At 31.3% G+C, this 13,007-nt stretch overlaps 1 protein-coding gene and 1 long non-coding RNA gene across 2 annotated transcripts; one reads left to right on the forward strand and one right to left on the reverse strand.

Annotated features, from left to right (window-relative positions):
- On the forward strand, nt 1–1,638 carry LOC114186812. The gene is made up of 3 exons (XR_003605157.1): nt 1–178; nt 553–614; nt 1,367–1,638. It is a non-coding gene; the product is annotated as an uncharacterized LOC114186812 (long non-coding RNA).
- Nucleotides 1,639–10,204: 8,566 nt separating this feature from the next.
- Nucleotides 10,205–10,953, reverse strand: LOC114186607 (ribonuclease Phyb-like). Its single transcript, XM_028074561.1, has 2 exons — nt 10,728–10,953; nt 10,205–10,652 (listed from the first exon to the last, which is right to left on the reverse strand). The coding sequence occupies exons 1-2, from the start codon at nt 10,881–10,883 to the stop codon at nt 10,266–10,268; spliced, it is 543 nt and encodes a 180-aa protein (XP_027930362.1). The 5' UTR covers nt 10,884–10,953; the 3' UTR covers nt 10,205–10,265.
- Between the last annotated feature and the right edge of the window lie 2,054 nt (nt 10,954–13,007).

A 13,007-nucleotide genomic window follows, 5' to 3' on the forward strand; every position in this document is an offset into this window, starting at 1 on the left:
TCCTTCATCTTCTTACTTCCGCTCGAACGCTTCTTCTCCTCCTTGCAACTTTCTTTTCCTTACCTTTCACTTACAATGGCACTCATTTTCTCTGACTAGTGCTCTCGTTTTTTTATCTTCGTGGAATTTGTGTTCTTATTTCTCCAAAGCCATTTTCTTCTTCGTAGAAATCTTCTTCGTAAGTGTTTTTGCTTTCTATATCAGTTTTTTTTCTCTCTATAAACTATTTTGAGTGTTACAAACCCTAATCCTAACTTCAATTTTTTTTAACTGTAACTTCAATTTCTATTTTTCGGTGATAAATCATTGTTGTTTAGTATTAATTCATGGTTTCATATGTTTTTCATTGAATGCAAGCCGGTAAGTGCTTGTAATTGAGAACAAATGGTGGCAGAGAACCTTATGCCATAATTATATAAAGAATAGAAGGTGTTTATTTCTTTAATTTCCTCACATTATTCTTGTATATATTTATAATAATTGTATATACTTACAGTTTCCATTTAGAAATAAAATTAATTAACCATGTTTATTTGAAATACTTAATTACAGCAATCTTCTACGTCTCCAATATCCTGATGAGTGGCTTTTTTCAAATTGAATGTGGCATCAAGGTATTGTGCCTTACCTTTATATACTTTGTTTGTTTTGTACTAAAAATAAGATTTTGATTCCTACTTTCTGGTATAATAATATAAAGCTTTCTGCGTGTGGTGAAATTAGTGTGCTAATGACTAGAAAAATCAGCTTATATTAGGCTTGCCTCAACATAATATTTAAGGTATTTAGCTATGTATTATGAATGTCGGTGAAGGAAGTGGAAAACAAGAACTTTGGGTAGGAGATGCTTATATATACAATGCTGAATACAGATACGAAACTGCAAGAAAAGGGTGAGAATGAATGTTAGACGCAAACAACAAGGTGTAGGACGCCTTATATACAAGCTGAATGTGTAGGAAAAACTGTTAAAAATAGATGGCACTTATTGCAAATCACAAGCCCAAGTAGCAAGATAGTTAGCATGCACAAACGATGTGTGACTATATGTCCAAGTCAGAATGGGGTCCTTGGCAGAACACATATTTGTCTTGTCAGAAAAATGACCTTGCTTTGATGTCACTCTAGGATCCAAGACTTACATGTTTGATGTCATTAATCTAAGACCAGGGCTGGTCAGAAACACTTAGCACATCCATGTCAATTTGTGATGAAATGATAATGGAGAAAACCTGAGTTTTAAGGAAGTCACAAGTTATAAAGTCAACAAACTTACTATAATGTTTGATTAGATGGGTGTATTTTAGTTGAGTTTTTATATTTTGTAATAATGTTGTGATGTTTTCCCTGGTTGAATTTATTGCAGACACATTTTCCTGGTTTATGGTTGGCTGAGGTCAGTGCAGAGTGATACAAAGTGGTTGATGTTCCTGAATGAGGTAAATTTTGGTGATAGTTCAAATTGATTGTGTTGTGTAGGAGCTGAAATGAATGGCTAAACCTTGGTTGAAATGAAAGGTTTAACTCAATCATGAAATTTTGGAATTTTGCAATTAGATATACTAGTATGAATGTTATTGTTTGCAGGTTTTTAGAATTATGTTATCCTGTATAATATAATTTTTAACTTCTCAATTGTTTATAGCGAACAATCCTTTTGATTTATTGTAGCAAATATTCCGTTTTTTTCTTAAACGTTGAAGATGTCAAGTTTTGTTCATCCATCACAGAGCAAGTTCAACATTCATTTTAGCGGTATTTCAAATTGTGTTGGTGGTAAAATTTATTGTGCCTAATCTTTCCGTAAATATTAACGTAAATAGTTATTGATACGTTTTCTTATTAAACCTTTTTTGTGAAAATGAATTTCAACTTTTCATGGAAATATGAAAAATTTAATTTGAAGATCAATATAGATATCTAATTATATATTTATTTATTTAGTTATTTATTGTGAAGATGTGTACACATAAATAGTGAATATTTTGACAAAGTGTTTCCTAATAAATTAATTTAGTATTAAATTGTTGCTTATGGACACATAATATGATAACTACCTCATAAAAAAAACAAATACAATCTTTTCTCGTTAAATAAATAAATGTGTAAAAATTCAAAAATTTTAAAGTCATACCAACAACGTCAATATCTTATTGTATTTTATCTTATTTGATTTTGAAAAAAAAAACAAACTTTAAGTAGAAAGAAGCGAAAAAAAAGGGGTTCCTTTTCGAAACGTAGTTTTTTTTTAAGTATTTATGTTTTTTTTTTCAGATTTTTTATTTTAGAAAATTTATGATTTTACCGCCACTATTAAAGTTTAGAGATTTTACCGGCGGTTGTAACTGACGTTAAATATTAAATACAAAATTTTTCAAATCAATTTTAGAAACGGTTAAAATCGATTTTAATAATTTTAGTGACGGTTATTTCAGCGGTTATACTAAACCGACATTACAGTAATTTTGTGGCGCCAAATTCTGTGTCGATGGACTAACCGACGGAAGAAGAAATAGTGACGGTTTTAATCACCACTAAATATCATACGTAACTGACGTTAAAAATTATAATTTTTGTAATGTATAAAGAAATGTTATCAATAACATTTTATCAAATGTTAGGTATATTTTACGGAATTTTAATAATATTTTTACATATAAACTGAAATATTTATAAAAATGTTACTAATTTTTTTTAATCACATTTAGTTAATAAAATGGTAATATTTTAAAAATGTTACTAATATTTTTAATAACATTTATTTATAAGTTAAATGGTAGCATTTTAAAAGTATTATAATTTGCACACATGTGTGTTAATATGCTACAATGTTTTTGGTAGTTTATAATTAAGATCAAATATCCATTCATTACACAAGCTCTCACTCTACAATGACTTAATTAAAAACTTGAAACAAAGTTAAATAATATTTCAAAATTAAAATTTCAAAATTAAAAAAACATTATAGAAAAAAAAGTGATCATGATAATGCTTTATTAATGACTTTAAAAATTAATTAATTAATGGTAAGAAATACTTAATGCATTTTAAAATTAAATAATAAAAAGGAAAAATGTACAATGGTTTTCTTTTAAAAGATTAAAACTTGGTAATTGTAATAAATGAATATAAAAATGGATATGACTACGTGGCTCTGGTTTGTTGAATTGCATGAATTTGGTTTGTTATTATTTCAAACCAATTGTAATGGTGAATGATGAGATGTTTGTATTAGATAATAAAAGTAAGAGTGTATGATAGTTTTCTATTAAGAGATTAAAATTTTGTGGTTGTTATAAACGAATATAAAACTGGTTGTAAGAGTGATTTTGTTTTGTTGATTTGGCTCCAATTGGTTTACCATTATTCCAAAACAATTGTAATGACCAATGATGAGATGTTTGGACGATCGGGTGGGATAAGCAATGTTGAGCCTGATGAACAAGACCTTTTATTCTAATAAAGAAATATTTCTTTGCGAACTTATCAATAATGCTTTTAAATGTAAGTAATCTTTTAATTTGATTTTATATTTATACATTTTTTTCTTATAAGTGTTATCGATCATTGTATATACACACAGGCTTTGGATAAAATTCAAGTTGAGAGGCTTATGGACCATAACATTTTAGATGATAGGATGATTATAAGATTGGTGCCCCCATAAGGGTAACAAAACACTTTCTATCATCGACACTGGTATTGGCATGTCCAAAGCAGGCCGGACACTAATGTTTCGCATTTGGTTGCATTTCTGTTACACGCTCATTATATTTTAACAATGTGTCTATGTTTTTATTTTAGATTTGGCAGATAGTTTGGGAGTTGGGTTTTACTCTGCTTATTTGGTTGCTCATAAGGTTATCGTCACTTCTAAGCATAATGATCATGATCAATATATCTGGGAATCTCAATGTAGTGGCTCTTTCATTGTTACCAAGGACACCAATGCCCAACGACTCTCAAGGGGGACCAATATCACCCTTTTCCTCAAGGAAAACCAGGTTTATAAATTAACTCATTCACATTTTCTTTTATTTCTTTTGTTCAGTAATTTTATTTAACAGTTGGAGTACTTGGAAAAAACCACCATCAAGAATATCGTTGTCAAAAATTGCCAGCACATTTCCCATCCTATTTACTTATGGAACACCAAAGGGCATTGGCAACTCATTAACATTTGGTTGCACAACCAAGAGAGGGACAAACAATTTGTAGCTCAAAGACTTATGAATCACTTACCAGATGATCTTATATTCTTTATTCTTTCTAAACTGCATTTGAAATCCCTCAAGAGATTTGGATGCTTACAAAGATCATGGACCCTTTTGTTTGAAAATTCTCATTTCATGAACCTCTTTCATAATAGCTTCATTTGTAATAATCATTCCTCCTATGGTGACACATCTCTCCTTTTAAGCGTCACTATAGATAGTACCACCTTATATTCAGTTTCGAATGAGTGGTTTCAAAATAAGGAAAAAATATGTTGGCCCAATCCACTTTAAAAGGATCACAATGTCATATTTTATATTTTAGGTTCTTCTACTATTAATGGAATTGTTTGCATATATTCACATGATAAATGAACTTCATGTTTGTGGAACCCAACTAACAACGATTTCAAGGTTATTCCTCCTAGTCCATTTGAGCCTTTACAATACGGTATCAATTTTGATCGTCACTATCAAGGATTTGGTTATGATTGTGTTAGAGATGACTATAAGGTAATTATATATCTATCTTTTGGTGATGATACTGATATGGAAGACTTAAATGATTCCAAATATGCACCCATATTGGAGATGTATAGCTTAAAAAGTAACTTTTGGAAGAAACTCGAACATGATATTAATGTGCCTGTGTGTTATGATGATATGGATAAATTGTACTTTGAAGGAATGTGTCATTGTTGGGTTCTGAACTTTATGATAGATGTTTGGTATCATTTGACTTAAGCAATGAGGTTTTAATTATGACCTGGGCACCTTTAGACATACCCAAGGAAATATTTTATAATTTTGAAGTAGATTATGAATGGAGACACTTATTGATCTTAAATGGGTCAATTGCTTTAATGTCAAATTATGAAGGTATAATTGATCTATATATTTTAGCTGAAGTTAGTAAAAAGGAAGCATGGACTAAACTCCATGTTTTTGGACCCATACCTTGTGTTGTTTACCTTATTGGAACATGGAATATGGGCAATATACTCTTTAATACCCATGATGATGAACTAGTCTGGTTTAATTTAAGTACCCACAAAATTGAGAAGCTTAATGTGAAGCTTGATGTGAATGTTGTACGTTATGGGGCAGCTTATAAGGAAAGTTGTGTAAGAATTAATAGTTAATTATGTTTCTTATTCTCATCCATTGGTTATCATAATTTTCACTTGTACATATTCAAAATGTTTCATCAATTTCACACTATAATTAAGTATATGATAATTTATGAAACCAATTGATAATATGAAAATTGATATTTAATTTTATTTTAAAGGTTTAGTCTTTCTCATTTATAATATGATATTGTTTTATTTCAATTTCAAAGTGATCTTTTTTTTACCTTGAAGCATGTGTTATCGCCTTAAAAAAGAAAGGAACTTGTTTTGATGATAAAAGATAAAAGGCTTAAATATATATCTAGTTTCTATTTTTGTTGTTTTTATTCAATTTGGTCCTCACTTTCGTTTTGTGTTCAATTAGGTTCTTGTTTTTGTCAAATTTTGTTCAATTTGGTCATTTTCACTAACGGTGTTTAAATAGTTAACATTTTTGAACAATACATGCCACGTGTCAACTCCTGGTTTTTATATTTTTAAATTTTTTTAATATTTTTTTAATTTCAAAAAAATTGTTCATGTGTCAAGTCACTATTGTTTCATGTGTCAATGCTAGTGCCATGTGTCAGTTTGTGGTAGTTTTATTTAATTACTCGGATCATACCCAGTTTGGTTCCAAAATTTTAAAATGGTACCCACTTTTAAGTTTTTCTCAATTTAGTACCCAAATTCGTAATGTGCATCAATGTAGTACCCTGCCACGTGTCAGCCTCTGGTTTTTTTATTTTTATTTTAATTTTTTAATTTTTATTTTTAATTTTTTTTGCCACGTGTCAAATCCTTGATGTGACACGTGGTATTGTCAGTGACACGTGGCAAGGTATCGCCACGTGGTAAGGTACATGCCAAGTGTCATTGTCTTGATTTCAATTTAGTCCCCACATGTGTCTATTTGTTTCAATTTAGTACCCATATATGTTTATTTGTTTCAATTTAGTCCCTACTCTATTTGTTTAAATTTTTTTTTAAAATATATATATTTTTTAAAATAGAGAAATATTGTATCTCTTTTAAGACAATTTATTATTTATATAAATGTAATATTGATATTTGTTACTAAAAATGACTTATAAAATTAAGTATTGAATAACATGTTTATCTTTTGTTATTCATGACTTTTACTATTAACTTTAATATAAATTTTAATACTTAATTTTATAAGTCATTTTTAATAATAAATATAAATAATAAATTTGGTCTTAAGGGAGACACAATATTTTTCTATTTTGTAAAAAATTATTTGGACAAAATTCAAACAAATAGAGCGGGTACTAAATTGAAACAAATAAACATATATGGGTTTAAAAACTGCCATATATAAATAAACAAATAAACAAGTAAATACCAGGGGTTCCAGAACCGCCGGTAAATACAAGGGTTTCAAAACCGCCGGTAAATACCAGGGGTTTCAAAACCGCCAGTAAGTGTTGCTTTACTAGGGGTTAGTCAAAATCGTCGGTAATATGTTAACGACGCTGGTTTTTCTAAGGGAAAAGCAAACCGCAGGTAATGCCTTTAGCGGGGTTAAAAACCCCGGAAATTCCAAAAATAATCCCGTTAAAAATAATTTTTCTTGTAGTGATTAACAGGGAAGGTTAAATTAAGCATGTATTATTTTATGAATCACGCACAAAATAGGCGTAATAAATTGAATCAAACTCATTCGTAAAAATAAAAAAGTATTTCACAAAAATGTGCTTTGCAATAATCAAAGTAATATAAAGAATGGTATCGATTGATAAAATAAAAATGCGTGTGCTTTGACATCTGATAACCTTTTTTAAGGATAATAATATATTAACCCACTTTTTTTTATCCAATTTTAACCCACCACTTCAATCACTCTTAGATTATCACATCCATCACTAAAAAAAAATCAAAATAGATGATTTAAGAGTGATGAAAACGATGAATTAAAAGTAGGTGAAAAAAGTGGGTTAAAATATCATCATTCACGTTGTTGAATTAAAAGTTGATCTTTGGAGGTAGAGATGCATTCTAGAGACTATAGACATTCATTATAATTCTTTTTCCTAGAGTTCACAATTTATAGGAGTAACTAACTCTCGTATTCACGGGGGTTGGACATAGTATCTTAAATCTTTGTGATTTCTACTATTCAATATTTCTTTTTTCTATACTCTTGTGTTCTATTCATGTTCTTAAATGCATGCATTGATTAATTGCATATTTGTGGGTATCTAATTATTGGACAAAATGTTAGAACCTATGTAAGACCCGTAAAATTAATTAATTAATTAATAAATACGGGTAGTGAGAGCCTTTATGGCATTGAATATTGATTGATGTGATGTGGAAAAGTACTAGCTCAAATGGTTGAGAGTATTTTATTGTGTGAGAGGACTTGAGTTTGAGTCTTATGTATGCCAATTATGTGTTGTTTTAATTATTATTAATTTTTAATAATATGCATGATCATGTTGAGTGATAACATAATTATAGAATTTTGTGAATTATCACGAAACACAAATTACTTGAGTGGTTGTGCATTGAATTGATGATGAGCATGGTATGGGTTCGAACTTTGGTGAAGCCCTTTTCTTTGGGCAAAAGAGCGTCTCGCTCAGGCGAGATTTCCTCGCCTAAGTGAGAATTCGAGGAATGATGTGTTGACTGTTTTGACTCGTCGCCTAGACGAGAGACTGGATTCCTAGGCGAAGGGTGGTCTCGCCCAAGCGTGTAAGGCTCGCCCAAGCGAGAGTTTGAGGATATTTTATGCAAGGTGTCCGCTCAGGCGAGAGATTCTAGCTTAAGCGAGATAGGCTTTGGTGCTTGAATGAAGGCTTCTATCCTAAGCAAAGAATGGTGCTAATGGGTATTTTAAGTCAAGCGATATTGTCGTATTATAATGGTTTATGTTTGATTTGTGATGCATGGTCTACTGGGCTTATAGGATATATCGAAGGTGGGCTTGCTGGTGTTCCTTGAGTTGTGGCTTGGAACGTATCCCTTGAGTTGTGGCTCGGGATAGGGGTTAAGCATGTGGCGTTCCTTCAGTTGCGGCTTGGAATGACGTCCCTTGAGTTGTGGCTCGGGATAACGGATGAACATGAGGAACTCTTGAGTTGTGGTTCGGGTTGGCAAGTGTTGTCGGTGTGAGTGTGCTGGTTGTGGCCAGTACGGATGGGTTTAGATAAATTGCCCTCCTCAGTAATTAGCTAACGAGTTTGGTAGTTTTGGGACATTACGAACTACGTTCGTATTGGGAACTCCACCTGGCGTTATAGTGTGTGATCCGTAGCATGGTTTCCTACACGTGTTCTATCGATTGTGGCCGATAGGTGTGGCAGCAAGGCATCTTGAGGTACTCACTAGAAGACGTAGAACACGGTTAACATGGTTGTGGCTATGTGGGAGGAAAGGATGAGATTCCTTTGATGTAATTGGATATCAAACCATGGTTGTGACCATGTGGGGTCAAAGGATGGAATTCCTTTGGTGTGAATTTGATATCAATCATGGTTATGGTAATGTGGGATGGCAGGATATAATTCCTTTGATGTGTTTTTGATTTATGTATTTGAATTATATACGAATAAGTGTTTATTATGTTAGCTCACCCTATCTGCTTGTGTTTAGCGATGATTGTGTATACGGTAACTCCTTCAGCGGGGTTAAAAGCTCCGAAAATGCCAAAAATAACGCCGTTAAAAATATTTTTTCTTGTAGTGATTAACAGGGAAGGTTAAATTAAGCATGTATTATTTTATGAATCATGCACAAAATAGGCGTAATAAATTGAGTCAAACTCATTCGTAAAAATAAAAAAATATTTAACAAGAAATGTGCTTTGCAATAATCAAAGTAATACGAAGAATGGTATCGATAAATAAAATAAAAATGCTTTCAGAGTAATACATTCACTTTCCCAAAGTGCTTTGCAATTACACACTTTTAATGCATTCCATTTTTGAGGAAGTACATAAAACATGACATAATATGCATTCCACTTTTAGCAAGCACTAAAACATGTCATAAAATTTAATCCATTTTTATGTACAATATTATGAATTTAAGGTCCCAAACATTTATGATAATTGAATAATGGTTTGATAATATTTTTTTTTTCTTATTATTCTAAATGTTAGGAATTAGTTAAGATGAATTCACTACAAAGTGTCTAGCGCATAAATAGATTGAATAATAAAGAAAATTGCAAGTGCTAGACGATAAACGAGAAAGAAAGGAACAAAAAAGGAATCACACCTAGAAATCAATGTAATTTAATTAAAGTGTTAATGATATAATCTACTTCTAGGGAAAAATTTGCTATAACACAGAGATTACAACTTCACAATTTCTTTCTAATTTAGATACCAAAGTATTCAACTCTCAGTTAGCTTTCATTGAAAATAAAAGAACTAAATGATTTAGATTACAATTAATAAGAACAAATGTTAAAGAATTCAAACTAAAGATTATCAACAAATGTTAAAAAACAATCCAATGGTTTAGATTTTGTTTAAAGAAGTTGAAGAATATTATGAACATGTCATAAAATTTATTCTACTTTGTGAACAAATATTATGATTTTGGGATAGTTTAAATAATAATGTCGTTCCGGTTATTAAAAATAAATAAATACACTACTTCAATAAATTTGTTTTGGTTTAGGCATAACATCATTATTATTTTTTTTAAATTAGACAACACGTAAGTTGAAATAATACCTTAAATAATGTCATTGGTATGACTGTAAAGTATTTTATTCTTAAAAAAAATCATAAACAAGAGGCTTATAATAGTATTCCCTTATTAGCCTTCTACTTTTGACAAAATCATGCTTCAATTAAGAACATTAAACTAAATCATATTCAACAAGTTTAGAGAAGGACCATGTATAAAACTAAGAACTTTATTTTTGTAAAATGCATTATTACAAGGTTGAATTTAAATTTTACAGAAAGTTTACTTTGTTAGGACAATTTAGTCGTGGTTTAGGACAGTTGATGTAATGGGGAATGGGGCTTTTGTTCAAACATAGCCTTATTTCAACCAAATCCTTACTTCTACAACTCACTTGTGGTTCAACACCAATTGGTGATGTTTTTATAGTTGCGATGATTTGGCTTGTAAGGTAAGTACTACCAGGTAATATATTTGCATGTTCAAGTATTTGTTGAAGATCATTCCTTGCATAAATATCTAACGTGAGTCTGAAATAATCAAATGGTAGCATATTTGAACACGTTCCATGTTTCATCCATTCTGAATTCCAAAAGTAATTGTTGTTCCAAAGATAATTCGGCCAATCTTGATCAAGTTCATGAACTATTCCGCTAATCTAATAAAATAAATAAATAAAAGTCATCTTCTAAATATAATATCGAAATAATATTATCATAAAATAGAAGCTTACCAAAGAAATATTTAAACCAGTAGATGAGCACAAAGATGGTTGTGGTATGCTGTAATTGGATGGCCACAATCCGTGTATAGTAAACTTGAATGGTATTGTTTTTGTGGCATCACAGGCCTTATGGGCACAAAAGCCTGATGGCCAAGTTTGGGCCATTTTCCAGTACTGAAATTCCACTGCTGAACCATAGAAGAAGAGAGAAATGATTAATGTAACTTTGAGATAATTCATTGTGAAATTGATGAGAAATGATAATTTAATCATCTCAATTTATAGTGCCAAAACTTGATTGATTTTGCTTAATTCATACCCATCAATCTCTTTTTCTTTTTGTCATTTTAACTTTCTAATAGAAGTCTCTTCTCCTAACATTTATAATTGAATTTCTTCAAACTATCACAACGTGGTATGTTCACTCTGGTTAGTTTTATGTTGATTTTGTTAACAAATTTATAACGTATGTGTTTACAAATGTATTCATATGTAATTTGTCCAATATTGATGTTGTATTTAAGTTTCGATATGTATTCATAACGTGATGAGTTCAAAAACTTACTCCAACGTGAAGGTATTAGCCTGAGTTAGTGAGATTTACGGATTAATTAGTACATTTTAATAAGGTCTTAGTGTACTTGAATTTATTTTAGGACACATTTTGATCATCATAAAATTCATTCCATTTTTGTGTGCAGTATTATGAATTGAGGGTCCCAATTATATAATAAAATAAACAAAAAAGAAATATCATTCTGTGAATATATTATTAAGAAATAGAGCTAAGGAAACATTTAAGTTGATGGATGAACACCAAAATGGTTGTGACATGGTGTAATTAAATAGCCATAAGCTATGTATTGTCATAACTTAATTTATAAAACTTATTTCATAAAACATAACATACCATATGGCTGGCGCATGGTGTGTGATTGGACACCATACCACTTCTCCTCCTAACTTAATTCATACCATTCAATCTTCTTTTCAACTTTCCAGTAAAACTGCTTCTCCTAACCTTCTTTTGAATTCATACCGTCCTAAGTTCACCTCACTTACTTTTATGTTGATTTTGTTAACAAATTTATAATTAATATATATATATATTTAGTCCTTTTCTATCAAATTTTATTAAGTTTAGTTGATGTTTAAAACACGTTTCTTAACTAACATTGAAGTGAAAATGTGTAAAATGGTATAAACAAATAAAATAATATCATAAAACGTGTTTTAACGTCAAATAAACATAACAAATTAAAGGGGTTGTGGGTTCAACCCTTGCTGAGAACAAATTAATCTCTTTATTTTTGCTAAAATACTTGTGGTCTGAATGTGAAAGGGTGGGAAAGCCCTAGAGACAATGGGCTCCCAAGGGAGTTGGGAGAAACAACCTATAATGGTCTATAAAAGGTAATGATAAACATTAAAAGGGACCATTTTTCGTTTTATTTTTTTACCACAATTAGGAGCCATATAAAAGGGGAGAATTAGGCAAATTGAAGGGTTTTAGAAGTCTGAAACCTAGAGTGAGAAGGGAGCACGAATTTTGAGTGGGAAAGTGAATTAGGATTGAGAGCAAAATTGTGGTAGTTGAGAGAGCAAAAGGAGGGTTCTTAGGTATCCCAAATCCTAGGTTAGACAACCTTTTGAAGCAAGGATTCAAAAGTTAGGGGAGCTCTTTTTCATATCTATATGTATTTGGTGACAATCTTTGCATTCTGTGTTGGGCATGAATAAATTGTATGATAGACATGAGATTTTCGTAGCCAATATACTGTGGAATTGAGTTTCTTATGGTTTTGATGTGTATGGGAAATCCTTATGCGAATATATGCCAATAATGAGGTTTGAAATGCTGTATGTGTGATTTTGGTTAAAAATTCGAATTTTATGGTCAAGTTGGAGTCTGAATCAGGTTCTTAATGCTGGTGTTATGTGATGAAGTGTTTGGGTAATGTTGAATGTGATTTTGGGTCTTGTTTATGTGTTTGGGTGTGCGTAAACAGGGAACTTATCTGTTGATTTTGCTCAGGCGAGCCAGGCTCGCTCAGGCGAGAATTGCAGAATGGTGACCCTTATTCTGCTCGAGCCACTCGCTCAGGCGGAGGCCCATGGTTTTGGGCGACTTGTTAGCTCGCTCAGGCGAGTGTATCTCGCTTAAGCGAGAAATTGAGGGTTGTGAGACTCGGGTTTGGGGCATCTCGCCCAGGCGAGAGGTTCTCGCCTAAGCGAGAACTCGTGATTGTTTTGTATGATGTTTAGCTCGTCGCCTAGGCGAGAGTGATG

This window comes from Vigna unguiculata, chromosome 6 (assembly GCF_004118075.2).
Source record: "Vigna unguiculata cultivar IT97K-499-35 chromosome 6, ASM411807v1, whole genome shotgun sequence".
Lineage (NCBI taxonomy): Eukaryota > Viridiplantae > Streptophyta > Magnoliopsida > Fabales > Fabaceae > Vigna > Vigna unguiculata.